The sequence below is a fragment of the Strigops habroptila genome, chromosome 4 (genome assembly GCF_004027225.2).
Source record: "Strigops habroptila isolate Jane chromosome 4, bStrHab1.2.pri, whole genome shotgun sequence".
Lineage (NCBI taxonomy): Eukaryota > Metazoa > Chordata > Aves > Psittaciformes > Psittacidae > Strigops > Strigops habroptila.
In genome coordinates, this window is record NC_046358.1 from 16,915,569 (window position 1) to 16,942,764 (window position 27,196).

Sequence of the window (27,196 nt, forward strand, 5' to 3'; positions counted from 1 at the left end):
TCCTTTTATTTTCTATTATTTTACTTTATTCTCTGTTATTTTATTCTCTATTATTTTATTTTCTATTATTTTCCATAATTCCAAAGATTAGAGGCAGAGTAATGATTTCATAATCATTCCTCAAAAACTCAAAAAAACCTCAAAAACCTCAAAAGCCTGCCATGAAGGTGAGGACACCTGGCCATGTGCATTCACTGACTCTCTTCTTGAAAGCCCATGTAGCAGTTGAGTTCCATCACATTTAAAGATGCCTCACTGAGAAAGCAGAGGCACTTTTTTTGCTTTGAAATGCTGTTTTCTGCACAAGGGTCTTGGATGTTTTGGTGTGTGTTGCAAAAGTAATCACCAGCTATCTCCTCAGTGCACAGTGCAATGCTCTGTGATGCTGCCACTCAATGCCTAAGGCTTTGGTGGTGTTGCAGCCTAGCTGTGAAAGCTTCAGCTAGAAGCTTTGGAAAACATTTGGAAATGTTTTGGAAAACATTTGGATTGAGGATGTCGTAGTTCTGCGTCTGGTTGTTTTCCTTTGTTTTGTCCTTGAGCGAAGGAACTGCTGTTGGGTTTTTGGTTTTTCTTTCCATCAATTACTCTTTTAGATATACTTATTTCCAGGGATGAATCAGAGCAAATGCCAGCATGTAAACAGTTTAGTTTGAGAGGAGCATTGTAAAATAGTATTAAAATTGGGCTGGAAAAGATCTTGAGAGGTTACCTTGTCCCCAAGGCAGGGTCAGTTGAATCCATGCATCAGACTGGAAGGCGATCGTGTTTGATGGGAGTTGTTTTCTCATAAATTATCCAAGGAGCAGAGGCAAAAATCTACCAAATAATGCTGTCAGTAAGTGTGTGCAAGCCTCTCTCAGTTTATTCAAATCGTTTGTTGAATAAGTGTTGAAAATTAATGCTGGGTTTGTTCCCAGAGCTATTCAAAGTAATATGCCAGAGTAACCTTTTCTGCCTTGGCATTTGCCAAAATACTGCAGCTTTCATGGATGAGATGCATTTACCCATAGTCTGTATTTGATGTTGAGCCATGCCTGTTTTGCCCTGGTTTGGAGACAAGATGACCTGAGAAGCCCCACTGGGACAAAGAGCAGTTTTTTCTTTGTTTCTTGTGAATTAGACATGACTTTTCAGTTCTCCAGGTGGTCCCTGATTGAGCTGGGGGGGCAGCAACAGAAAGCCCCCAGACCCACCCCGACAGCGTGGGGTAGTTTGGGATGCTGCAAAGCCAGCCCTGTGGAAATCAGCAGCAACCTCTCCCCTTGACATCTGCAGGTTTAGATAAAGCTGCAAGATCCTGGGCAATGGTAGGAGAGGACAAGTCTCACTAGAAATCCTTTTCCACTCTGAGATTGAGAGCGATGACTTCCAACTGATTTCTCCTGCATCTTCGTCTGTCCCAGCTTTGTGTCTTGAGCAATGCATAGAAAAAGCTATATGCAAGAGCCCTAGCTTAATCCCCTCACCTTTTAAAGGCACTGCAGAGCTCCAGTGGGTCTTTATCCTTTGCTTTATAGCTCCTGATTTCAATGATGAAAGGTTTTGAAAGGGATTCACCTGTAGCCAGCTAGATACTGGCTTGCCCTCCAGCCAGCATTGTGTTGGTGTTAGCATCCACACAGCCCAGATGGTGACTGGTTTTCCTTCATCTGGTCCTTTCCCCAACCAGTTAATTGTAGGTGATAGGAAAATTCATCCACTTTGGCCGTGCAGCAGGCCCCTTCCCCCCTCCATCTCCCCTGCCGCCCATCTGTACGGTTAAAGTCAAGATGGCTGGCATTAGCATTATTGTTTGGCCAAATGTATGCAGAGATATCACGGCTTAGATTTGTTACAGATGGGTTTCTGGATATAGTCTAAGGCACTCTGCCAGCCAATTTTATATCTGTGTAAAAGTGATTGGCACCCCTATAAATAAAACTGCTGTGGGGTTATAAATCTAAATATCCTTATTCATTAAATTATTTTTAAATCTCAAGTGGGTTGCTATCCTGGGTTATCATAAGCAAACCATGCTTTTTGCATGTGTGTTATCCACAGCTCCAGAAATGCAGCTTCTGTGGCTTTGAAATATTTTTTTCTCTTGGAAATACATGTGTGTGAACTATCCGTGAATCCTTATGCCATGGTAGGATGAAGGACCTCTTTATAATCATCAATTGAAATGACCCTGACCTGCCAACTGTTGTAGACAGAGCCCCAGAAGTGCTAGTGGCTATCAATATGGGAATGTGAACTCTTTCTTTTTTGGCTCACGAATGAGTATTACTTTGCTGGGGTATTCAGCCCCCGTGGCCAGGTAAATACTGTTTGCGTGGCTTCTTGGGGCTGGGAAGGATTCCTCCAACAGCATCTCCATCCATATCCTTGGGTGCTGAGTCTCACAAAGGGTTTCTTCCCTCTGCGCCATGGCCTGGGCTGCATGGGAGAGGGGGTCTTCCCACTTCATTTAACTGTCCATGCTGTTGTTTTGGCTACAGGAGGCAGGAAAAAAGTTTCCCAGACCAGCTCCAGGCACTGCTGTGAGCTGGGGAGGTGCAGAGCCAAGGGAGAGCCTGGCCAGCCACCTGCACAGCCAGGCAGCAACGTAGGTGCTGGTAAATCTGGCTTGGTCTTTGAACAGGCATATGAAAACACTGGGAGCTGCAACCTCTGGTTTCTTTGGGTTTGTTTTCCTTCTTTCAGAGCATTTGCATATTCACTTAGTAAATGATGAAGCGTAGAGCACATGTGCCTGAGAGGCAGAATATCAGCTGCCTTAGTTTCCTCAGTAATAATATGCATCATTGAAAGTTAACCTGTGATTTTAGCTTAGTTTCCTAATGAAAGGAAGCTTTAAGGTTGGTCTGTCCATCTGCTCCTCATCCCCTGTCACTGACAATTCATCGGCTGGTTTTGTTGTCTCTTCCAGGTTTATTTTCATCTCAAATACGTAAAGCTGCTGCAAGTTTTGCCAAAGCAGGCATCAGGTTAGGAATGTGTTGTGGAGGGTTTTTATTAAGGGAAAGGATGCAATGAAAACTCAGTCTGTACTAGACACCAGGGAATACACACAAATGTTATGAACATTCAAGCCATAGAGTGCTTTAGTTGGATTTACCCCATTACAAGACACCAGAGAGCCCATGCTGCAGGACTCTGCACAGACATGTAGGTGTTGCAGAGGGGATGTTCACCTATGTAAATTCTCTGATATCTAATAAATGTAAGTTCATCCTGCAGCTGTAATATAAATATGGCCTATATTACTTAGGTTCGCAGAGGGAAATCTCTTCTTTGTTAGTGTGGTATTCCCAGCGCTGCTTACCCCACCAAGTATAGTTTCTGTAGTGCAGCAAGGTCAACAGAGTCTTGTAGGGTCTTCAGAGGCTGGTAGCAACATTTGCATATCTTGACCCTTTGCTGGAGCTGGTTGCAAGTCTGCATAGCATTCAGCATTGTGGATGAATGGTATGCAGCAGGGGAGGCTGGTGGGATTCAGCATTCTGAAGGTGGGAGCTGGATGATGGTGTTGAAGCAGCAGGTGGAGAGGAGAACCTGTCAAACCTGAGTGGTGGGTCCTGTGTCCCTGCCCCTGGATTATTTCTAGTGCACAGCAGCTGAATTGTAGCTGCATGGTGGAGGTAGGAAGTTGGCATCTGGGTTGTGTCCTGGAGGTACCAGGGGTGATGTATGGCTTGGACAGACGACTGTATTTGACAAACTTAGAAGTGAAACGAATCACCTTGCCTGGTGCAGGTAAGGTCAGAGATGACCTTGCCCATGATGTGAGCCCTGCTGTGTGGCAGCAAACAGGGAGGTGGTGGCCTCTGGGAATGACATTCCCATGGTCTCTGCGTCCTGCTGCAGACCTTGGTGCAGTAAGGGAATCTCTTCCTCCCCAGCAAACAGCCCCTGGTTGGCATGTGTTACAGGCTCTGGAGGCCCTGGCATGGGTGCTCAGAGCATCCATAAGGTAGTCTGGAGGTTATGGTGTGGCAAGCTGTGCTCAGTGCTTCTGGGAGCTAGCTGCTGGTAGATGGGTCCAGCATGAGTGTGTATCCTTCCATCACCTTATGTCTCACAAGTGGGAAGGAAGAGACCCTGAAAGACAGCCACCTACTTCCCTGCAGGGATATGACAGGGCACAAACAGGACTCAACATTCACTGTGTTCTTGGTGAGCTGCCAAATGTTTGCATATCTGCCTGGCTTTTACTGGTAGGTGTCAGTACTTTTTTCCATGCCTGGTTTTTGTTCTCTGCTTTCCACCAGAGCTTGAATTCTTTGCTGTGTTGGGTTGGTTTGATTTTTTTTTTTTTAAGTTTTTTTTTCCCCCCTCTCTTCCCCTTCCCCCTCCTTTTCCTCTTCCCCTTTCCCTTTCCCTCCTTTCCCCTTCCCTTCCCTTCCCTAGTAGAACACAGCTGAATTACTGGGAGCCCAGACTAAACCTGTCTATTACGCATTACCCGATTAGACGCCATGGTAATAAGCATTTGAATCTAAAGCTAGATTAGACAGGGAGCAGTCTGGGGCTGGATTTGCATAGCACACATTCCTTTTCCATATGACGTATTGGTAAATCTCCTGAAAGTGAATTTATAGAGCGCTGGCATGCTTCAAGTGCTCCTGTTGATGCATGGGTTGCTCACCCCACATGGCACTCAACTGGGCAAAAAATGCCTCTGATTGCCTGGAAGATGCTTTTTCTCCCCTTCTGCTCTCTCAGCTCATGTTGCAGTTGATGGGGATGGGTACCTCTTGTCAGCTCTAAAAACCTGCATTAATGGGGTTTTGAAAGGTTTTTGTCTGTAGAGGCAGTTATTTCAGTGTGTTTTCCTGTAGTGTCTTTGGTGGTAGTGAAGTGAATCTGGAGTTTTCAGGTATCTAAATCCAATTTGCAGCTTCTTCAAGGTTCTGCTGCAATGGTACAGGTGTTGTGCTGGAAAAAGCTGTGAAGATTTGTTATGGAAAAGCCATTTAATTTCCTTCCCCTGCGGACAGTTACGAGATTGTGTATGATCTCAGGGTTGCTTTCTCTTTTGAGATGTTTCATTAGTATGTGTTTAGGGCACCCAAACTACAGTGTTAACGTAGAGCAATGAGCTACCAAGGTTAGACAGAGAAAAATGTTTTTCAAGGTTTAGGACAGCAGGCAGGCAGCAAACCTGCAGGCTCTTAGTTGTAGGGAGGGGTTCTGGGTGTTGGAGGTTCAGGATGTTCTTGTTCCGTTGTAGGGAGGGTTGAGAGGGAAGTGCTTGTGCTAAGAGCTAAGCAGAAAACAGCCTTACCCAGCCTGTTCTTGTGGTGACCTCCATCTCGTGGTAAAGTGCAGAGCAATGGTACCTTTGGGTGGCTCAGCAGAGGTGCTCTGATGTTGTTGCAGACCCTGAGACAGTGGCTTAGCTTTGCTTGTCTGTTTTAAGGGCTCCGCTTAGCCATTTCAGGAGCCTAATGAACATGGCTTAACCTGCTTGAAGACTTTGCTTGGCCAGCTTATAACTGTTGTAGCGTGGACAGGAGGAAGCATGAATCGAGGAATTAGGGCTCAGCTCACTGGGTTTCAAACTAGAGTAGACCTGCTGGGCCCCGTGTCATTATCAGTGGCCCTGTATAGGCTGTGTTGAAAGATCTGGTGAGCTTGTTAATGGAAAGCTGCAACTGTGAGTGGCTCCTATCGGTACTTCTGCTGGTAGAGGTGTTTCAGCTTCCAAGATGCTAAAGGAATAGGGGTGTGGTTTTGAGTGTTGGGGAAGCACTCACTGGAGAGCTGGGTAGACCTGATGTCAGTCAAATACTTTGCCCTGAAGCCAGGAAAGGAGCTGCGCTTTGAAGGAATGTCACAAAGGTGCTGATCACCAGCATATGGTGAGTCCTTGCACAGGTGGCAGGCGTAAAGACCTCTGCAAGGCCCTACCACCACTCAGCAATAACGAAAACATCCCTGTGTTGTCAACACTGTTTCCAGCGCGAATCCAAACCATAGCCCCATACTAACTAGTATGAAGAAAATTACCACAGCCAAAACCAGCACAGCTTGGAAAGGGCCAGGAGCATCGAGGACTGGTTCAAAGACTCAGGAAGCTGATTGAAGTGATGGCGTTGAACATCTCTGCAGAGATAGCAGTGGGTGTGCAGAAGGGAGCTGGCAGATTGAAGAGGGAAGAGCGCAGTGCTGTACCCCAAGAGCAACAGGTGACATTGTGGCTTTCTGAGCCTGTGTTGTGCCTGTGGTTGCTGCTAGGAAGGTATGTCTGTGCTTGTGGGTGCATATAGAGTGTGAGTAGCCCCAAATATATGAACACCCAGACTACCCTCCTGCAGTAGGTGGGATTAAATTAAAAAATTAAAACACAGTTAACTTCTTTCAGGGTGTCTGAGCTGCTCAGGATCCCCTTGGGTCACTTTTTCAAGTAGTTCTTTGCAATTGTGAGGCTGTTTTGGTTTTTTGTTTTTTGTTTTTTTATTTGTTTGGGTTTTTTGTGGGTTTTTTGTTTTTATGAAAAGGGAGATCATTGTATAAATATCTACAGGGATGGGAAGCTTATATTGTAATTTGCAGCAGGTGCAGTATGAAAACTTGCAAAGAAGAGAAATCCACTTGTGTATGTAGCCCTGGTTGGGAGGTAGCCACTGTCACTGCCATGTTGCACCTTCAAGGCGGGGTTTCCTCACCGGAACATTTACTGCAGGGGGATGGAGAGGCTCATTTTTTAGCAGCATATAGAGATGGAGGCAGGCAGGATGCATGAAGCATTAGGGATGTTACAGATGCCCTGTTTAGACTTCAAAGTGTCTGGGGAAAACAGATTTAGTTGAATCAGTGTACATAAGAAAAAATAAAAACCCTGTGCATGTACTCAGTGTGTTTAAATTTGGTTTGTATTGATGCTGCTGATGCTTTCCTGGATTAAGCATTAAGATACTCTCTATTGATTTTTAAATGCGTCCCCTTGGGACCTACCTTTGGTCCATCCTGGCAGCGATGGGTTGGCTGACTCCGGAGCGAGCCCTTCCTTGCTCCCTGCCATCAGTGGGAGGCAGGATAGTTAGACAATTAAAATTCAGCTCCATTAAGCTGGGCCCTCTGAGTTGCAGGTGGTGGGTTTGAGCATTTCTGGAAAACCTGAGTCTCGTTCCTCTGTGGCACAGGCTGGTGCAGCTCAGTCCTGGTCAGGGGAGGTCTCTAGCCATAAGCAGCATTGTGTAGCTTTTATCTAGCAATAACATAAGTAATATATGTATAATATATGCAATGCATGTATAATATGTAGCTGAAATGTAAGCAAGCCTTCTGATTAATCTCACTTGCTGTGCTCACCTGCTTCTCTTTGTCATGTTTAAATGCAAACAGTCTTTTAGTGTAATGTGATAAAAATTGCTGCTTTTTCCCAGACTGGGTGGGAGCAGGCATCACTTCGGAGCTGTTGGGATCATGTTGTTACTGATACGAGCTCATATGTATTGTTTTTCAGTGCTCATCTGCTGAAGCATGGGGAGGTATTAGTGTTGTACTGGAAGGAAAGTGACCAGCAGGCCATTTCTGCCATCAGACATATTTACCAAGGGTTTCTCAACCCCAGGTTCATACTTTAGAGGAAGAAATCACTCTGGATTAACATCAGGATATAAAAATCTTTACAGGGAATCAGCATTGCAGGTGAGTAGGTGAGCTGAGAGATCTGACAGATGTGTGTGTTTGCTTTGGGCATTTGTGGACTACAAGTTTAATGATATCCTGAAGTTTAATGACATCTACCTGTCAGGGTCCCTGTTAGGAATGACTCCTATTTACAGCAGCCTCCACCCAGTTTTCATTTTGAAAGAGAAAAAACCCAGCTTGCCACAGACCACAAGCTGCATGAACATCAGTGGTTCCAGTAGCCTCACCTTAAGCATGGATAATCCTAAAAATCTCCAAGCACAACCCAAAACTAGCCCATTGGGAGTCAGCCGGTAGCTTCTCGTTGCCTTGCTGTGGTGGTGGCCCCACGGCAGACGCGAGTGTGCTGATGGACTGGAAGCATCTGCTGCTGAGCAACTTGGGAACTCCAGTTTGTGAAGCCAAATTAAGAGGTTTTACGAGAGGAAAAACCTGCCTGCCTTCCCCCTTGGTTTTACACTTGAAGAGCTTGTCTCACCCTGGGGATTACTGCTGAAATAGGGAGTAGTGAAATGGAAAGCTCAGCAGTGAGGCTCTGCATACGATAAATCAAAGTCACAGCCCAAATATTCATTGGAGGAGCAGGACTTGAGGCTGGGGGGAGGGGGTGGGAGGAAAAATGGGGAAATTAAAATAAAAGAAGGTTTTTATTGAGCTATTGTTCTTCAGGAAAAGGCTAATTGGCAAACAAATATCCTCTTCCAGTGGGGAATACCGCTCTTCTCTCCCTGCTTGCCAGGTTGTTGAGCTTTTATTGACAAAATTTGCATTGTCAAGGGAGTAGTCAGAGCTGGGAGCGATCTCTGGAGCTGGAAGTGATCTTGGAAATGCAGCGACTTAAGTCCACATCATTTCAGCTGGAGAGGGAAATACTGAGAGGGGAGATCTCCTTTCAGCGGATAGGGTGGGAGGTGGTCCCAGTGCTTGACATCTTGGGATGTTTCCGATCACCAAAGCTGCTTTTCCTGCCTAATTATATGTAAGATGTGGTGGGGTGGGCTTCACAGGTCAGTGTTATCAGCCTCCTGGAGGTATTTCGTGCCTTGTGTGAGCATTTTCCTCCTGCTGGGGCCAAAACAAGCAATGGAAGTGGAGTGGGGCTGGATATTGTCTTGTGCTTGTGCTGGGCGATGAGAATAAAGCTGGACTCGAGCAGGATGCTTGCCTCGGGATGCTCAGTGGTGCTGTAGGAGCCCCCTGAGCTGCCCAGGAGGTCTTGCAACTCTCTCTTGACCTTTTTCAGCCTTGAGGACTGCCTGGCCAAGACTTGGCATCACCCAGCCTGGGCACGCTCAAAGGCCCCCTAAGAGACCAGGTTCAAATAGCAAAGGACAGCTTTCATGGGGGTCTTGTCTGCAAGGCTGTAAGTTTTCAGGAGAGCCCCGTGTTGGTGCTAATCCCTCCCTGTGCTTGACCTCAGCTCTGAAACGCCTGTCTCTGCCTCTTTGAGCCCCACCACAATGTATTGGGAGCCAGCAGCTGCCTCCCCAAAACAAGAGTGGGGTGAAGGGAGCACCAGCAGGGACGGCCCCCCGCACTGCCTTTCCTTTTAGCAGGAAGCTGGGGTTTTCTGTGCTGACTTCTGAAGCCTGTCTAGGGCAGGGGAATGCTCCAGCATCCTTCCTGGAGAGCCTTCAGCCACCTTCGCCTCCCTCTGCCTTCCTGGGATGTCTCTTTGGCTTAACACATCTCTGACAAGTGTTGTGCCTGGGTTTCAGGGTGTGAATTATTCAGGGCATTTAAGGGAGCAATATGTGACTTGGAAACTCTTTCTTCCTCCCACTGCCAAACCAGCCCACTTCTTGGTTTGCTTCTGCAAAAGACGGACCACAAATCCACCTGGCTGCTGGAAAAAAAGGCACGTGTGCGTTTGTAGAATTGGGTTGTTCAGGACCCTAGTGAGTATTAAGAAATATATATATATATTTATATAGGTTCTCAAACTGGGTCTTTTCTGTGGTTCCACACTTGTCCTTGTTCCTGAAATAAATGGCATTTGCCCGAGCTGATCTGCTGAAGCTCCTGTAAGAAGCTGTCTGTAGTGGTTTAGAAGATCTGGTGCCTGCACTCAGCTCATCACCGATTAAGTTTACCCTTTTAGTGGAGAACTTGTGACCTCCGTTGGTGTTACTGTCTGGCTAACTGGGAGACTGAGCAAGGTTTGCTTTTTAATCCTCCACCAGCATCTTCTCTGGTCAGATTCATCTGTGTGCTGAGCTGTGCTGGTCTCTGCAACCACATGGGTGTAAAAGGCTGTGTGGGAATCCCCAGAGCAGCTCCCAGTGGGGATGATGGATGCTGCAAGCCCTCAGCATCTTCTCCTTGGACCCGGGCTTATCTCTATGCCCTAGGGCAGACGTGGCCCTGCAACACACCAGCAACCCTCCTCTGCTGGATTTTTGCTGGCTTGCCAAATTAAGCGGCGCTGCTCCGAGAATCAATTTCAGTTGGAGAGAGTTAAGACAGATCGCATCTCACCCTGCTGTGCACCACACTCTTCCCCTCGAAAACTGGATTTCAGAGTCAACAGCACGTGTGCTTCCTGCATTGGGGAGCTCACTTGTGCCCTGGAGAAACTACTTGCAAGCTGGGCTGTTGATATTCTTGCGTCAACCTCCACCACACTGCTCTCTTCCGTGAGTAGCATCATCAACACCTCCAGATGGGAGCCCCATGCAGACACACACAAAAATGTATCTCCTGGCACTTCGTCTGATTGGTGTAGATGTATGCAAAAAGGAGGGCTTTTCCTGGTGTGTTACAAATTTGTGAAACTACTTTTTTTTTCCTCACTGGTGAGCATACAAGTGTTTACTGGCTCTAAAAATAAACTGGTTTGATTTTTTCTTGCTGCACCCTGAATTTCACCATCAAGCCCCTGAAGCTTATCTGCCCTTGAGCAGAGCAAAATGTTTTCTTGTGAGACAGCAGGTCCAGATGTATGCTTCAGGTTGTGACAAGTGCCACAATAAAAAGGAAGAAAACAAAGAGGAGGCAACACATTTTGGGTGAGTGTTGAGTTTTTTACAACATTGGCAGATGGGGTTTTCAGGGAGCAAGCCATGAGCCTGTGACTGCAGCCAGCTCCTCCCGGCATCAGGGGTGATATGCTGGTGGCCTTCGGGTGGGAGGCAGCCCAAGCAAGGTTTGGGAATGCAAAACAATCTTTGTTGGGTTCAAAGAGTATAACAGGACTTCTGGGAAGTGGAATGAGGATCGGGCGTAATTCAGGATTTGGCAGAGGTATTTATAAATACATGAAACCCAAGTCTCTGAGATTTGCTTACACTGAGAATTATGGCTTTTGTGATTTAGTGGTGAGTCAGGCTTTTCCTGGCAGCTGGCTTTCCTGCACCATCATGGGAAGCGTCCTGTCCCCATCCCCTTTCCTGGCTGCTTGTCACAGATGGATGGAGGGGGAAAAAGCAATTGTCACATGCCTTTTAGCAGAATGTTTTGGGCTTTTTCCCTGCCCCGCCAATATGCACGGATTTCCACTAAACGCAAACGTTCCCCTCCTGCGTAGCCTGTGCCTGAAAACAGCTTTATGCTGGAGAAGGGTTTTTTGGAAATTGGCGTGGAAGCTTGTGGCCAAAAAATCATCCTGGTTGCTTTAAACAGGGACAGCCATGCTGGGGATGCTGGCACCATGCTAAGTGTGGGAGCCATGCTGGAGGTGCTGGTGATGGGCTCAGGTCCTCCGCGCTTCTTTGCTGGAGGAAAAGAAATCCTATTTCTGAGCTTTTCATCCACACAAAGGCTCAGTTTCAAAGCTTGTATTTTTAAAATTAAATAGTGCTTGGATCCCTCTCATTAAAAGGTGTTTCTTTGCACTGGCTTTGGTGCAAAATGAAACAGAACGGCACTTGTTGCTCTTGAGAGGGGTGAGCCCAAACACTGCTGCTTGCGGGCAGAGCACTGCGCACACGTTTCGGAGGGCTCGCGATCAGGACCAAACCTGAGAAGAGGTCAGATTAGTGAGCAGAGCCAGGGAGGTTGCTGGCTGTCTTGGGTCCATAAGGTGAGAAATCAAAACATCCCCAGGGAAGGGTTTGATGCTTCTCAGGGGATGCCTCAAACATACAGTTGGTCTGAAAAATGCTGTGGGAGTGTCTAGTTTTTATTGCTGTGGAGGTCTGAACGTGACTTACAGTAGGGTGAAAATAATCTAGAATTGTTTGTTTGAAAAATGATGCAACGTATTTAGTAGGTTCGACATGCACTCCAGCACTGTGTCCTGAGTTGGATGTTATGTGCGTGGGGAGAAGCACTGAGGGAGAATGCACCATTGCTCCGTGGTGGGATGGAACAAGCGTAGTGTGCATGTGTGGGATGTCCAATTTCTGCCTTCTATGTGCTGTAGAAAGTGGTCCAGGCCACCTAGCTCTAGCTCTTCGTGGGTTCCAAAACTGCCTGCTGAGGCCGCTCGCCTTCCAACCACCACCAGCCAAGGAGGTCACTTTGCAGCCATGGAAGAGAGTCAGAACACTTCCGTCCACTGGCAGCATCCCAGGCTGTACCGAAACTCTGCGGGGTGGAGGAAAGCAAAGCTTGGTGTGGTTCAAGATGCTTGAGTTGGTCAGGGCTTGGCAGAGACGTCGGTGAGCATTACTGCACGTGCACAGAAATATTTTCTCCTTGTGCAATGCACTGAAATAAAGCTCCCCATTGAGAAAGAGCTCACTCAGGATTTTGCATCCTTGTTTCGGGAGGGGATGAGAGAGCAGCCAGAAAAACAGCACTCTTAATATTCATATTTGAGGATTTAGCTCCTAGCTTCTGGGCGGGTTTGGAGGCAGGTGTGAGGGGGAGCATGCATGCTCCTTTGCATGTGTTTGTACGCTTGCTGGGTATTTTTAGGCTGCAGACCGCAATGCTGCAATGCCGGTGCTGGCTTTAAACCAGCTTGTTGGGGCATCGGTCACAGACAGGCTTTGGCAGCATGTTGCTCCACGCGGGCTAATTTAGCTTGCGGAGGAGGCTGTTGAATATGCAAGCAGTAAGTGCTGCTCTCCTTTCCTTAAAGCAAAGGCGGAAGTGGCACTGGGGTCCAATTTTCTCCTAATGACTGATTTCATTTAAGCACTGCTCAGGGCAATGTAGGCTTGATGCTTTTTTTTAAGGCTGGGGAAAAACAAAACTTGTCTCTCAAGCATTGCTGAGCTGGAGCCCATGGCCTCTGTCCTGTGTGGCAACCCTAGTCAGTCCTGGTCGAATGCTCATCCTCTTCTCCCTGGGCTTCCAGGCTGAGCCTGTCACACATTTCCACCCTTGCTTCTGTGAAAACAAAGTTGTTTGGGAATGATTCAGGCCCGTCGGTCCTGCCTTGAGAGCTGGGCTTTGGCTAGAAGTTTCCTCAATGACCCTTCCCATACTATTTTCTCTAGCTCTGTACATACAGGGGCAATTAAACTTAATTTATTCTGGCTCGCTCAATACTAAAGTCCAGAAGGCACCATTAGATCACAATCTGGCTTAAATTTATTGATCTAATTAGCACTCAAAGGTATAAATGGGAGGCAGGAGCAGGACACCTGACATATGATGCTGCGTGGAGCTGGTCCCTTCTGCTCTCCTTACTGCAGGCCTCCAGGTTGCCAGGGGCTATTTCTTCTCCTTGAATAACCGATTTCTGTAGGATTTGAGGGAGAGGAGAAGGCTGGACTTGTTCTGACGATGCAATCTGCACCGTCGACAGCTCCCGACGACCTGCCGGGGACCCATGGTTTGATTTTGATCCATCATGTCAATGAATATTAATCAGCCTTCTGAAGGTTTAACGCTATTTGCCCGGTAGCTGACATTCTCTCTCTAACCTTTTTTTAGTTGGTTGCCAATAACCTACAGCCCACTCAGCCTACACTGTAGAGTAGTTTGTTTTGTTTTGTTTTCTTTTTTTTAATTGTTTATAGATGAAAATGAGGAACCTCAATAGCTCCAGAGCTGGAAGCAGCTTAAAAATACCTTGTCTTTGTTGCTACATGACTGTCTGCTTTAAAATCTAAAATAAAATCTTACCTTTTAGTCTGTCACTCAAACTCCTTGTAAAGCGTTGTCTGGAGTGTGTATTTCTGAATAGCAGGTGGCGTTCTGAGAAAAGCTTTCTGCACACTTTTGCAAGCTCAAGTCAGAGCCGGTATGTAGCAGCAGGTTGTGATGTCGAAAAGGGGATGGGAAATGACGTGTAAAAGAGGAGAATGGGTCTGTTTGCTCCGGACCAGCTGCAGGAGCAGGATAAGGCCCTGCTCTGTGCATGACGTGGCTGTATGCGTGGGCTGGGAATGACCAAGCAACTAAACTTTGCACAGCTAAGGATGTGCAAGTCAGGACCAAGCTCCCGCACCAGACACAAAGCACCTTGCAGCCACCAGCAGCTCTGTGTCCTGCTCCTCATGGCTCTTTAAAACCCAAGCCTGCAATGTTTTCCTCCATGTTAGAGGGAACGGAGGTCTGTATACCTTTGTTTCCCTCTCTTCTTTAGGAAAGAAAATCCCCAGCGGGTCCCTAAACCCTCCTAACACTGAAGGGATGCCAGCAGGCTGTTAATGGATTTGCTGTGGTGCTGGCTGCTGGGGAGCTGTGATGAGAGAGCTTTCATGGCAGCTGAAATTCCTCCAGCAGCTACATTTTTCTATTTCCAAGATGCTAAATGTGAAATGAGATTTGGGGCTCTTCAGGAAGGGGGCCCTTCCAGACTGGGCACAGAGCAGTTGCACAGCCTGGGATTATCCTGCATGAAGGCCCAGTAGCTGTTTCCAGTCATTCATGGTTCAGCAGATGATTATGCCATGTGCTAAAAACATGCCGTCAAAGATGATTTCAAGAGTCAGATGATCTGTTAAAGTAATGTGGGTAGAGCCAAAGTTTTCTGCAAGGTCCCTGTTTTGGGAGGACGGCATTTGCCATGCATGCAAATGGTGGTGCAGGGTCCAACCCTGGGTCTGCCCACAGCCTGTCTCCAGTACTGGGTCACCATGGGCCACAGCAGCTGGCTATTTGTGTGTATAAATCCTTAGTTGGAGGGTAATGGCTGGCTCCAGGGAGATCAGACACTTCTCTCCAAATGCTGACCTTTTTCCTAAGTCTCTTATAGCTTTGTTAATAAATCTGAGTCATCCATGTATCAACTTTCTGCATTAACCTTAGCTGTTTGTCCTGTCTCTTAACATCTCAGTGTCTTGTTTTGGAGAGATAAAATTGTGGGTGTGTGGCTTTATAAGACAAATATTTAGACTTTTGGGTTTGGTTTTTTCTTGCTTTTTTGGTTGATTTTTCTCATTAGGGTGTTTCTCTGTCATCTTCATTCCTCAAAGGTGACCCTCTTCTTGTATTGTTGACTTGACATTCCCAATTTTGGGGCAGTATTTGCCTGGTCTTTGCCATTATTGGTTGGGTAAGACACGTCTCCTGCCCTGAGCTTTGCTTCCAACCTGAGTTTTAGAAATCAGAAAAACCTAAGTGACCACTGGTGTGAGTGGTGCCTGGCATAAGCACTGCATAGGAACGTCTGAGGTACTGGCACCGTGTGATTTTTATCAGTTGAAATTGCATCCTGTAAATATTTACCGGAATTCTAAGTAGGGTTTATCTAATTAAAGCCAGCTAAAACTTTCCATGAAAAAGAGCTGCCCATAGGCAGTTGTTGGATGTTTAGGGACATGTTTAAGAGCTAGGGGGAGAATGTAGGATATTTTCTCAGCTCTGCTGCCATTTGTGGCTTGGGCATCCTAAACCATATGAGGTTTTCAAGCACCAAGTCACCCATGCTGGGGACCATGCACCTGCTGGCTCCAAGCACATCCAGCCGTTCCTGGCAGCAGCCTCCCGAATTTGCTGCACCCCTGGCCAGACTTGGGACGAGGGCTGGCTTGGCTGCCACAGCACAGGGATGTCGGCAAGCATTTGCTGGGACATGCAGCAGTGATGGGGACCAGGACCCCTCTCCCCATGGGGATGGCAGCACGTTCCCCTGCTGCTGCTGGCTTTGGCACAAGGCAAAGCCAATGCATTTTTTTTAATTCACATGGTCATCAAGGTTGCCAGGACTGTGAAGTCAAATATGAGGAGAAATATTTGGCATGTAAACGTGTCTCCGTTCTTCCCATCCACGCCAAGCACGTGGGTGACTTTGATTCCTCCTCCCCTCCGCAGGATGGGAGCACAGCACTGCGGGGCGGCTGCTCGAGCCTCCTCTTTTCTTTTCCCCTCAGGATCTAGTGCCCAGGAGGGAGGGACGCAGAGGATTTTGGCCATGGCCCCAAGGAAGAGGAGCGGTCGGGGGATCTCCTTCATCTTCTGCTGCTTTCGCAGCAGCGACCACCCGGAGATCACATACCGGCTGCGCAATGACAGCAGCTTTGCCCTGCAGACCATGGAGCCCACACTGCCCATGCCACCGGTGGAAGAGCTGGATGTCATGTTCACCGAGCTGGTGGTAAGTAGGATGCTTTTTGTTTTACCACATCTTCCCCCCTTTTTTTCCTTTCTTCCTAGTTTCCTCAGGCTTAGTTTTGAGTTTTCAAGCAAGCTTTGGTGTGAAGGGAGCATCAGGGGCTAAGACTGGGAGTGATTCTGCACTGATCTTGCACCTTGATCTCTGCTTGTCCCTGAAGTCCTGCCAGTTTGAGATGGTTTCTCTTTCTCATTAGAAAGCCTTGACTTCGTAGAGGAAGGGCTGGAGGCTGGTCTGGCTTTGTGCACCTCTGCGGTAGTGCAGAGGTGTCCAAGCCAGTAAAGCAGGTTGTCCCCTATAGGGATAAAGTGATTTTACTTGCTAGGCACTCTGCTTCACAGATATCCTTGGGTTTGGGCTAAAACAAGACTTGGAGAGTCCGGATATCATTTCTTTATCCCTTGGTACCAAAACTCTGAAAACTTGGATTAAAAAGAAGAAAGCCAAAAAAGCGCTTTTATCTCCTCTAAGCAAAAACATTTTGGTGTGGTTTGTTGGATGGACCCAGAGTGCTCCAGTTTGAGCTGATTCAGCAGTGAAATGAGGTTTCTCTATGGAGCTTTAATATGTAAGGGGAGCTGCGAGTCGTGATGCTGGTTGGTCACACCTCATGGTATATATAGCATGTTCCATTAGATACCAGGCAGCATGGGTTTGGTGAGTCAGGCCACTTGGAAGAGGAGAGCTCCAAGTTGTATTTCGAGAGCCAATTTTGCCCGGGCGTTCTTCTCCATGGGCGAATGAGGCATCCGGTAGACTGGAACACCTGATGCAGCGTGGTGTGGATTAGGTGTCCCTGCAGCAGGACTCTTCTTACAGCAGTCCTGCAAAACGCCACCGGCCAGGTTTGGTTTGTTCAGGTGGAGTGACTGCCTCTGTTCTACATTTTTCTCCACTGATAACTTGGCCAAATCAGATTTTCCTGGGGAAATTCTTTCCCATGGAAAACTCTCCCCATGCCCTAGCCAAAGGCAGCATAAGGGCATGTTGTGCTGCAGTTTGGTGTCACCAGCCAGGCTGAAAGAGGCATCCACGGAGGCTCACGTGCTAGAGCCCCACCAAGCCTACGGCACCTCATTTCAGCCCAGCATTTTCAAAGCGTCTCCCCAAAATTCAGCCAGGTGCTTTGTACAGAGGCTGCGCCACAGGGAACCACTGTGTGTGCACCGGGGCAGAAGCCCAGCAGAGCTCACAGGGACCATTCAGGCCCAGGGCGTGCTCCATCATGCTGCCAAGATTTTAGGGGTTTTTGCCCAGCCAAGGGTGAGAATAAGACTTAGAGGCAGCTGCTGCACCAGGGCATGTTGGCAGCAGGAGCCATGTTGGCTCCCTGGGGACTGGTGTTATACAGGGAGGGGGATAGCAGGTGCCCGCCGTGCTGCTGTGCAAGCAGCTGCAACCCCCCCAGGCTCCCAAAAACCCCATCAGATCTCAACCTTGAGCCAGTGCCGAGTGGGAGGGAGGGGGAAGCCAACCTCTGCCCTGTGGATACAAGAAGGCAGATTCCCATTCAGGGAAGCGAAGTTGCAAACCCACCCCCACCCCCCCCTTCCATTACAACAGCTCCTTCTTGCTCCCAGTAACCTGTTGGTGTCAGGTATTAAATTTCAGCATTAGTTAAATGGTTTGGAAAGTGTCCCACTGTTTCTGTATAAACCCACTGTGTAACATTTGGAAGAGAGACAGAGAAAGCACTTGGAGATGCTGGGCTCATTTTTATGCCTGTGGGAGCCTGATGCCACCCGGCCTGTCGCGCTCAACCATCTGGAGAGGGATGGGTTTTTCCCGCTCTGTGGGACCAAGGCTTCCTTCAAGGTCCTTGGTTGTCTCAGTCTGTTGGGTTGAGGGATGTCAAAGGGGGTGAAGGGGATCTGGAGGCTTTGCTAGCTCTTCTCTTGCAGCTTAATAGTGATTTTTCTACCCCATTTGTTCCCACTAGGGACTTTGAGTGGCAGGGTGGAAGATTCAGGCCTGGGATGGGTGATATCTTTGGGAATGTTGCAGCGGTGGGTTTGGGTGGACAGGGTGGACAGTCCTCCCACAGAGACCAACAATCCAGCAAGGTCCCTACTCCGCAGATCACAGCCTGCTGCATACGTCAAAGGGCAAAACTCTTCTTTTTGGAGCCATCCTGCAAAATATTCTCTGGGCATTGGGTGTTTTTAAGTGTGCCTGTTTGTCTGAGTCAGGAAACATCCGTAGCGTGAGAAACTGGTGATTGTCCCATGCCAGCAGCAGAGGACGAGGGCCTGAGCTGCAGAGGGACGTGGAGCAGCTGTGACTGCAAGGTCAGCTAAAGGCTTGATCTGCTCTCCTAGTGTCTGTTTTATGGTCTGCTTTATGTTAAATGGACATTGTAGATTCCAACTAGAATAGTTAAATAGAACAGATAAATAATTAGGGTTTTATTCTGTGGCCATGTAAGTGTCTCTCAGAAGAAACAACAGGAAAATAGGGGATGGTTGATTTTTTTGCCTGGGCACAAACAGGAGCAATTAACCTGGAAGAAATTCCTGATTTCCACCCTGGTCTGCAGGAACGATGCACCCTGTCCCAGCCAGCAGTATGCAGCAGGCAGGGGCTTCTCCTTGGCTCAGGACAGATGCAGATGTTGTTACTGTGGTCAATGACTGATCACTGCTTCCTCCCAGAGGAGCCTTTTCCCTTTCCGTTCCTTTCCCTTCAGCTGGGCTGAATGGGTTTTCGTCAGGATATTGTTGGGATGTCGCTCAAGCAGGCACTGGCCCCATCTGAAAGGCTTTTCTTTGTGCGCTGTCCTGCCGGGGCTCCGGCCAGACTCAGCCACCCAGGGAGGGCAGGTGCTGGCAGAAAGGCACAAACAACAATGAGATGTTTCGACAAGATTTACTGATTTGCAGCTCCCTTGGCTGGGACAAGGCTTTACATTTCATGCAGCTCTCCTTGCATTGACACTAGTGCATCCTGCCGGCTGGGGTTGGCGGTGTTTGCTTCCTGGTGCTTGTGCAGTGGTGTGATATCTGCCAGGCAACATCCATTGGTTTTACTGAGTTTCAGGAGCCATCAGTTCTCCCATAGGACACATCAGGAGGATTGCTGTATTGTGGGGCTGCTCAGCCCCAGCAAGGGGGAATATCTGGGGCTGCACAAGCTGCCTGCGAACTAGGAGAACAAAGCTGTGCCATCTGCCACAGCTTCTTTCAAGAGGCTTCTGCATATCTAGGCTAACAATACGGTGTTTCTTCAAAGGCTGAAATCTTGCTTGCATGCTCAGAAGAAAGCACTTGCAAATCTCCACATAATGGTGCCATATGGTAGATCTTGCCATAACAATCCTCTCTGTTTTCTGCCAGCAACTAGACTTTCCACCAGATGGGTAAATGGCTGATGTCCTTTATATCTGCTTAACACTTCTTGTCACTCTGAGGTTTGTAATGAAATGCTCTGTGTGTGGTGGTGTGCGCTGGCCCTGTGGGACGTGTGCCGGGTGGGGGGTGGAGGCACAGGGCGATTGAATGGTTTGATCTGGAGAGGGCAGTGGGAGCCCCAGCATGACCCAGGACTCCTCACCAGCTCTCTTCCTAGTGATGCAGGTTGCAATAGCATCTCTGTCCTGGCAGTACGAGAGTGATGCTCAGGTGACTCAGACTGCCTGGATACTCAGAGGAGCTGCCTCATCCAGAGTGGCTTTGCTGGCCCCTGGAGCATTAGGTGCTGCCTTTTCCTGGTCCTGCATCCTTGCTCCCAGCCTGCGTCCCCACCAGTGAAGGGATGGGCTCAGATGACATGCTGCCCCAGCTGCCCCTTGAGGCTTGTCATAGAATCATAGAATGGTTTGGGTTGCAAGGGACCTTAAAGATCATCTAGTTCCAAACCCTTCCCATGGGCAGGGACACCTTACACTAGACCAGGTTGCTCCAAGCCCCGTCCAGCCTGAACTTGAACACTGCCAGGGATGGGGCAGCCACAGCTTCTCTGGGCTGCCCCATCCCTGTGCCAGTGCTTCCTATCAAATACCTGGGCTTTCAGGAAATTCCACTTACTGCTCCTGATGGGGCTTCTCAGACTTTTCGCCTCTGACTTGGAAGAGATTAGAGCAGTGGCTGTCTAGCTCTGCATCCCACCTGTGATGTGCAGCAGCCCATTTTTAGTCTATGAAACCAGAGCAGGTTTCCCCTGGTTCCTCCACCCAGACTTCAGCAGCTGGCAAGTTTTAGGTGACCTGAAGAGGTGACACTGGGAGGTGAGTGGCTGTGCAGTGTCCCCAGGTCTCTGGGCTCAGGACAGGCGCAGACCCTTGCCTCTGATGTTGCGTGGGGTTGGTGACTACCTTCACTGGGATCTGCTGGCAGGGAGATATTCACGCACAGGCTCTGAAGTGCTGGGCTTTATGCCTTCCCCTCCCACAGCCTGGAAGGCTGCTCCATCCCTCCCTGCTGCTTTATGAAGCAGTGGAAACTCTGTAGCCTGGGGAACCATTAGAAAGTCTCTGACAGCTTACAAGATATATCACAGCATTTGGTTTTGCTGTATGTGGGGCAACTAATGCATTTCACCAGAGCCGCTGTTGGATGCTATCTATTAGGAGACAGCATCTCCTGTCACAGAGGTTGATTCTGTGTCACCTTTGAAATGCTTCATGGTAGGTGCTCGGTCTGTGGCTCACAATGTGGGGTGCTTGGGTAAGATGCTCCATGTGTAACTGTGCTGCAGAGCTGTGCCCTCCTGCCCTCTTGGTATGCTGGGATGATTGCTCTTTTATATGCTGCTTGAATGGGGAGCAGACAACCCTAATGCGAAGGAGAGAATGGTGATGGGGTCAGTGTGAGCACCGTTACGTGCTAATAGCAGTGCTGGATTGGGAACTCATTGCTAGCAATATCCAGTTTTACTTAGGAACTTGAATAATGTGCTTTTCCCCTGGTTTCTAATTCAATAAGGAGAAAGTATGAGGTTTTGGGCCTTGCAAAACAACATGGCATTTAAGTAACAGCTGAGGGATCAGCTGCAAAGCCAGGCTTTGCATTTCATGCTTGCAGGTCAGCTGTCATTTTTTCCTGCCTGGCCTTTTCAGCATTAAGGACTTAAGGATTTCAAGAAGCAGTGAATGGTGGCCAAAGCCATTTCCCCCTATATCTGCAAAGAAAAGCATGCAGTTGGTACCCAGAAAAAAAACCCAAACCAATGGCAGTAGCCCTTGTGTCCTGGGCAAAACACCCCGTTCTGCAGAGTCTCCAGGGCCAGACACTCAGCATGGGGCTCCTGACCCCATCTCACCACTGTGTCCCAAGACCAACATCCCTTGGCTTATGAATCACTTTTAAGGAGGAAAACCAAATGATTTGGTAATACATGATTTTGAATTCACTCTGCAGGGAACTGTGTGCTGTACAAAGGACACTTTCACTGGGCTGCCCAGGTTCTGCTCATTGGACTTGCCACATTCCTATCCCAGCCTGCCGATCACGGCGCTTGTTTTTGTCAGCTCGTGGCATTACACCCTCACAGATAATCTCTTAAACATGTTTTGATAGGTAGGCATCTGATACAGAAGTCACACACCTACTCAGCGAGAAAATAAGGATTTTCTGCCTACATGTGTTCCATGGACCTGAATGAAGTAATCCATCAAGGAATGCTGTATTTCAGCTGAAGCATTCGTGTAATTGCAGTATCTGTTACAGCTACAAACTATCATGGGGGCTTGCCCAAAACCCATGTTGTTTCCAACGTGCAATTCTACAAAGGAGCCATGTTATAGGGCAATGTGAACCCCAGCTGGAGGCAGCAAGCACATAAGAAACCCTTTTGTTTCCAGGAGAAGTACAGCTGAAGCAGAAAAATTATATGGTCTACGTGCTAAATGCTTTCCACTTTGCACTTCATAAAAGAGGATGCCACGTCCCAGGGAGATGCCTGGGCAGCTCACTGTATAGTGCATCAGTGACCTTAATTAGGGCATTTAGGTTTTTGGCTAGCACTGGTTCCAAGCATTTCTGACACAGGTCACCATGGAGGGTATCGGCCTCATTGGATGGGGAACCTGCGCCGGCAGTGGTCTTCCTGACTGCTTGGTGACTGGGTGGTGTTGCTGGAGTTACTATCAGGATTGAGCACGTGGGTTGTGCTTCATCACCAACCTCAGCAGGAAGTGTTCCTGCAGGGAATAGCCCATGTCTGCCTCGTGTCTGTTTGCAGATACAAATAAAAGCTGTTCATCCTGATGTAGTGTCTGTCAGCAGCAAACTCTGGGCATTCCCCAGCATTCAAGCATCACCGAGGTTGGCTTTTGGCAGCTTTGCACCTGATTAAGTTCTTAAAAAGGATGCCAGGTGTGACTAAAGCCAGAGTTGTGTGGAAATGTGGACCAATTGTCCCATACAAGCTATGGCTATGCATGGAGTCCGTTTCCATCTTACGCTGCCCATCAGCATTAGACTGTAGCTGGCTCCTGCTTCCCTCAATTACATCCTTCAGGTCCTGTGTGCAGAGTTGTACATCTTGGGAAGCTTTCAGGATTGAGTTGGCATGAGGCTTTGCAGCCACTAGTTCCCATCCAGCCCCTTTTTGAAGGCGTAGATCAATAACTCGGGCTGGAAAAGTACCCTGTGTTAATTAAAATGGGGGAAAGGTTTTCCAGTGATGTTGGTGAAAAGGTCAGAGAAGGCCAAGCTCAATAAATTAAAAAAACAAAAAAGAAAAAGAATATATGCAGTTATAGATACATGCACATATATATAACAACTAAAAAGACCTAGAAACCTAAGTGGATACTTTCCTTTTTAAATACACTACTATTGGAATATGAACAACTTTAAAACCTTTAGCCTATTAAAGTAATGAATTAAATGATATTAAAGCATTACATGCTGTCTGCCTCAGCCAGTTGTTTGAACTGATGTGAACGTGAAGCAGCTGCAGCTAGAGTTTATTGAAGAGCTAAATCAGCTATTGATGGCCCTAATCTTTCTTGCAGAAGAAGAAAGGAATATATATTTTATTACATCTGTCCAATGTGCTCAGGTCAATAACTGAAAACTGCAGAGCAGGGTGGATTGGGGTCTTTTCCAATCTGGGACTAAAAATGTGGGAGGTGGTTGACTATGTGTAAGCACTTTGAAGTGCTACACATGTTATTCCTTGTTGCTGCCTCTCATTTCCTTGCTGTAAGGAATTTCCTCTATTAAAAAAATTCATTAAAAGATAAAAGCAAAATTAATAAAAATCTTCTATTATGATTATTCATTAAGAGATATGAGCAGTTGATTTTTGTTCATGTTCTGTAATTCCAGCTGCAGGTTGTCGTGGGTAAATTAAAATAGATAGTGATAATATTGGCTGGGGTCAGTTTGCCTGAGGGGTTGTTTTAAAGTTCTCAAGGTACTATGAAAAGATATGTGCTAGGGAGGAGGTATTTTTATTATTAATCCTAAAAACAAAAGACTTCATTCACCACTTTCTTGTTAAAAAAACCCAAACAAAACAAGCCAAGATAAATCTGCGTATGTTGAGAATTGTAATCGCCTAAATAAATGTTGCAGATAGAGGAGGCTCTCCAGCAGTGCAGGATGCACATGAAGGTGGTTAGTTGTTTGCACTGTAACAGCCACTGATTAATAAGCCTCCTTCTTCAGAAAGCAGCTTTAAATAAAATAACGAGCGAAGCAGGATGGATTGTGAGGTGGAGGTTTGTGGCACGCAGGCAGGGCGGGCAGTCGCAGGCAGGCGGCCGGCCATGCGGGCAGCACATTCGTGCACCGGAAGATGATTAGATGAGGAATGAGGGGGGGAAAATGCTGATTGCCATTTCCCTTGACAGTGCAGCGTTCTGGGATAAAGCAAATTGATGAACTTGGAGAAGAATGTCTGGAAGAGAGTGAATAAGCGATATGACCCCTGAGAAAGGAAGCCGCTGCAGGCTTCAAGAGGCCATTATTTGTTTAATTTTAAATTCCCATGCTGTGACAGTTAATGCCAAATGTTGTCCAAAAGTTACTGCTTGTTTGGGGTTTTTTTGTTGTTTTGATTTTTGTCTTTTGATCTGTTGTTTGTTTGTTTGCTTGTTTGTGTTTTGTGTGGTGTTTTTTTCTTTTTTTTTTTTTTTGAGTAATCTTGGATCTCTCATGCTTTCTTTGAGGATGCAGACCTTTGCCTTTACACGCTGTGGTCTCACTTACAGAGGTTTCTAAACTCTCCACATCCATCTGTCAGAAGTAAATTCACTTGATCTTTATTATGTTGGTCATTTATTGAGCCGGTGATGTCTTTCTGTATGTATATATACATATATGCCCATACATATAAAACTCAGAACAAGCCAGCAAATTTTAATTATTTTTTATTTCAATTATGGCAATGGATGACCTCTTTGCTTCCCCCCATCTCCTCTATGTATTACAGTTACACGGTTTATTAGCCAGAAAAGTGCATTAGACTCAGAAGTTTTCATTTTTTTGGTACAATCTCTGAAGATATTTTGGGGGTGCAGACCTGTATAGGGAATTGTCCCTTACTTAATCCCTATTCCCCAACTACTTCTTGCAGAATGTTTGGTGGCCTGTGGGATCTGTGGAATGTTTCCAACCCAAAGCATTCTATGATTCTATGTAGGGGAGGAACCTGTGATGATTGTGCTGAGGTGTTGCAGCTGTGGATGGGCAGTGCTTGGGCTTGCCTGGCTCTGAGAATCCATCCTGGAGGTCATTTCTGAAGTCAAGGTATTGGCAGCATCCTGTTGGCCTCCTGCTGTTGCCTCCATTAAAACCTGTGGCTCTTGCCTTGTGGAAGACGCTCATTAAAACCTCCACCATGGCGTGGGCAAAGTGGCAGGAGCTTACACTGAGGAATACGCTGTGAGTCTGGGGCTGGACTTGATGCCTTTTCTGCTGGGAGGATCAAGCATTTCTTCCAGGCGCAGTGCCTCACTTTTCTGCTTGCTCTGGCTTTGCATTCAGGAGGTAGTTGGAGACTACGGTGGCTGAAAAAACAGAGAGGTGATGAGGTGTCCCTCCTTGGAGATACTCAAAATCCATGTGGGTATTGTCCTGGGCAGTGGCTCTAGATGGCCCTGCTGGATCAGGGGGTCAAACCAGAAGAGCTTCAGTGGCCAGAGCTTCTCATACTACTTAGTTGCCAGCTTAGGGAGGTACAGACCATGGGAACATCTGCTGCTGTGTGTCCTCCAAGCAAAAGGTATAGATTAGTTGATAAAAGCTTTGGCCCATGGGATTGTTCTCACAGCATGCTGAGCTGAGCCACTTGTTTCTAAGGTAGCTTTAGGAGAATGGTGTGGGATAGCCTTCACTGGAGCTTGTGCTGTGTTCAGAGGGGGAGGTTTGCCTCGCTTGAACAGAGAGCCATCAGCAAAGCAAGCTGCATGGAAGTATTTTACTTCCTAGAAATAACAAATACACGCTGAGAATCAAATCTCCCTGTGAGTTTGTTTTTAAATCATATTTAAATGAAGATTTAATGTGAAAACATGTTTCCTGATCTAAAGGTGAATAGTTTAACTGTACGGGACAAATATGTAAGAGTTTCGTATCTCTTTCCAGTAAAAACACTCTGGGCAGAGACTTCCTTTTGGTAGCAAAATGAGGCTGTTATTTTATATGCCTTTGACCAGATTCCAAAAAAATGTTTAAAATAGTGTAGTTGGCAGATCCTGTTGTGGGAGGCATCCAGGTGGAAGGGGCAGAGCTGTGAAAGGTGAGGCTGCAGTGAGGAATGAGGGCTTCAGGGGTGATGGACTTCGAGCCACTGGTTATCTTCTCACTCTTCAACAGCTGCCAACTTTGCATGCTATAGCAGGAGTGCATGGCTTGCAAATGGCTTATAAAATTAATTGCCAGTTAGAATCACCTAATTATTGAGCTCATGATTATTAATTGAAGGCATATATGGGTTTGAGGTTGTGCACGGCTTCTCTGCCGCACTACAAATCCACCGTGCATTTGCTGCTAAAGGCTTTGTCAGAGCTACATTTCTATGGTGGGCTGTGAGCCTCCAGAAAATGACTGATGTTCCTGTCCTATCTTGACCTTTTGAAGGGCAGTTTCTGAGCAGTCTGCCTGGGGTCAAGGAGTACTGAGATACCCATCAGTAAGTGAAGGGCTGGAGGTGGATGCTTGAATCCCCATGCACATAAAACCAGTGAACACCTCACTCTTCCCGGTTAAGTCACTGTTGCAGCGCAGAATAACAATCTGTTTGATTATGGTGATTTTCTTATTCACTGGGTAACACATAGTATTTGTATAAACACCTCTCCCACGCATCCTGTAAGGTATCATTAGGTAGGTGTTGCTGAGTGATGCAGGGCTGCAATGGCTGAACATATAAGAGCCGGGGCACAATGAAACGTTCTGTGTGAGACTCAGAAGCGATTCTGCAACATTTTTGGATGTGTTTGCATGTTGTCACATATGAGCACCTAATATGTTGTTCTGCTTTATCCCTTCTTGCTCCTGCCTAGGCTTCAGCTCGGTTTAGATTTTTTCTCTCCATTAATAAATCTCCATGCTTGCACAAGTTGTGTTTTTAGGGTATTGGTATTTTGAAAATTTCAATAAATATTTTTCTAAGGACCTAAGTACAGATGTGCATGGCTGGTGTTTTCATGCCTGAATCCCAGATTTACATGGCAGGGAAGCAGGGTCACAGAGGAAGCACTTTCCTGTGCTCACTCAAACCCTCACCACAGAGGTGAATACTCATCAGGAGATACTAGTCCTCTCCCACATTTCCAGATGTGCTTTTCCAATCAGCTGAATTTCATCTGGGTCCCTTTGTCAGGTGTCATCCTATTTGCTGCCTTTAGACATGCAGAACTGGGGTGGAAGCAGAGCTTGGATGTCTGAGCGGCTCATAGCCTGATGAGACAACTGCGAAGGACATCGAGTGCAATTTCGGTTTTGAGGCGTGGAAGGGTGGCAAGGCTTGCCCAAGGCTAAAGAGGAGGTCGGTTGCTGGACACGAATCCCTGACCTCCCAAATTGTAAGGAGGTTTGAAAGCAGTGTTTGTTGGAGGAGTCCTTAAGCCAGGTTATCCTCCCTGGGTGCAAGAGCAGGAGAGGAGTCTCAGATTGGGCTCAGGCTTTCTCATTCCTCACTTTTTCCCAA

The 27,196-nt window shown here is 47.2% G+C and overlaps 1 protein-coding gene across 5 annotated transcripts in view; it reads left to right on the forward strand.

Annotated features, from left to right (window-relative positions):
• Nucleotides 1-27,196, forward strand: part of DAAM1 (dishevelled associated activator of morphogenesis 1) — a 96,658-nt gene that overhangs the window by 22,909 nt on the left and 46,553 nt on the right. For 3 of the 5 annotated variants that reach the window (XM_030482614.1, XM_030482612.1, XM_030482616.1), the window contains exon 3: nucleotides 15,855-16,078. In XM_030482614.1, the coding sequence (XP_030338474.1) occupies nucleotides 15,896-16,078 (183 nt within the window). In that variant the 5' untranslated portion in view covers nucleotides 15,855-15,895. Of the gene's footprint in view, nucleotides 1-7,456; nucleotides 7,642-15,854; nucleotides 16,079-27,196 lie in introns of all 5 variants that reach the window. The other 2 variants (XM_030482613.1, XM_030482615.1) reach the window with 1 other exon arrangement.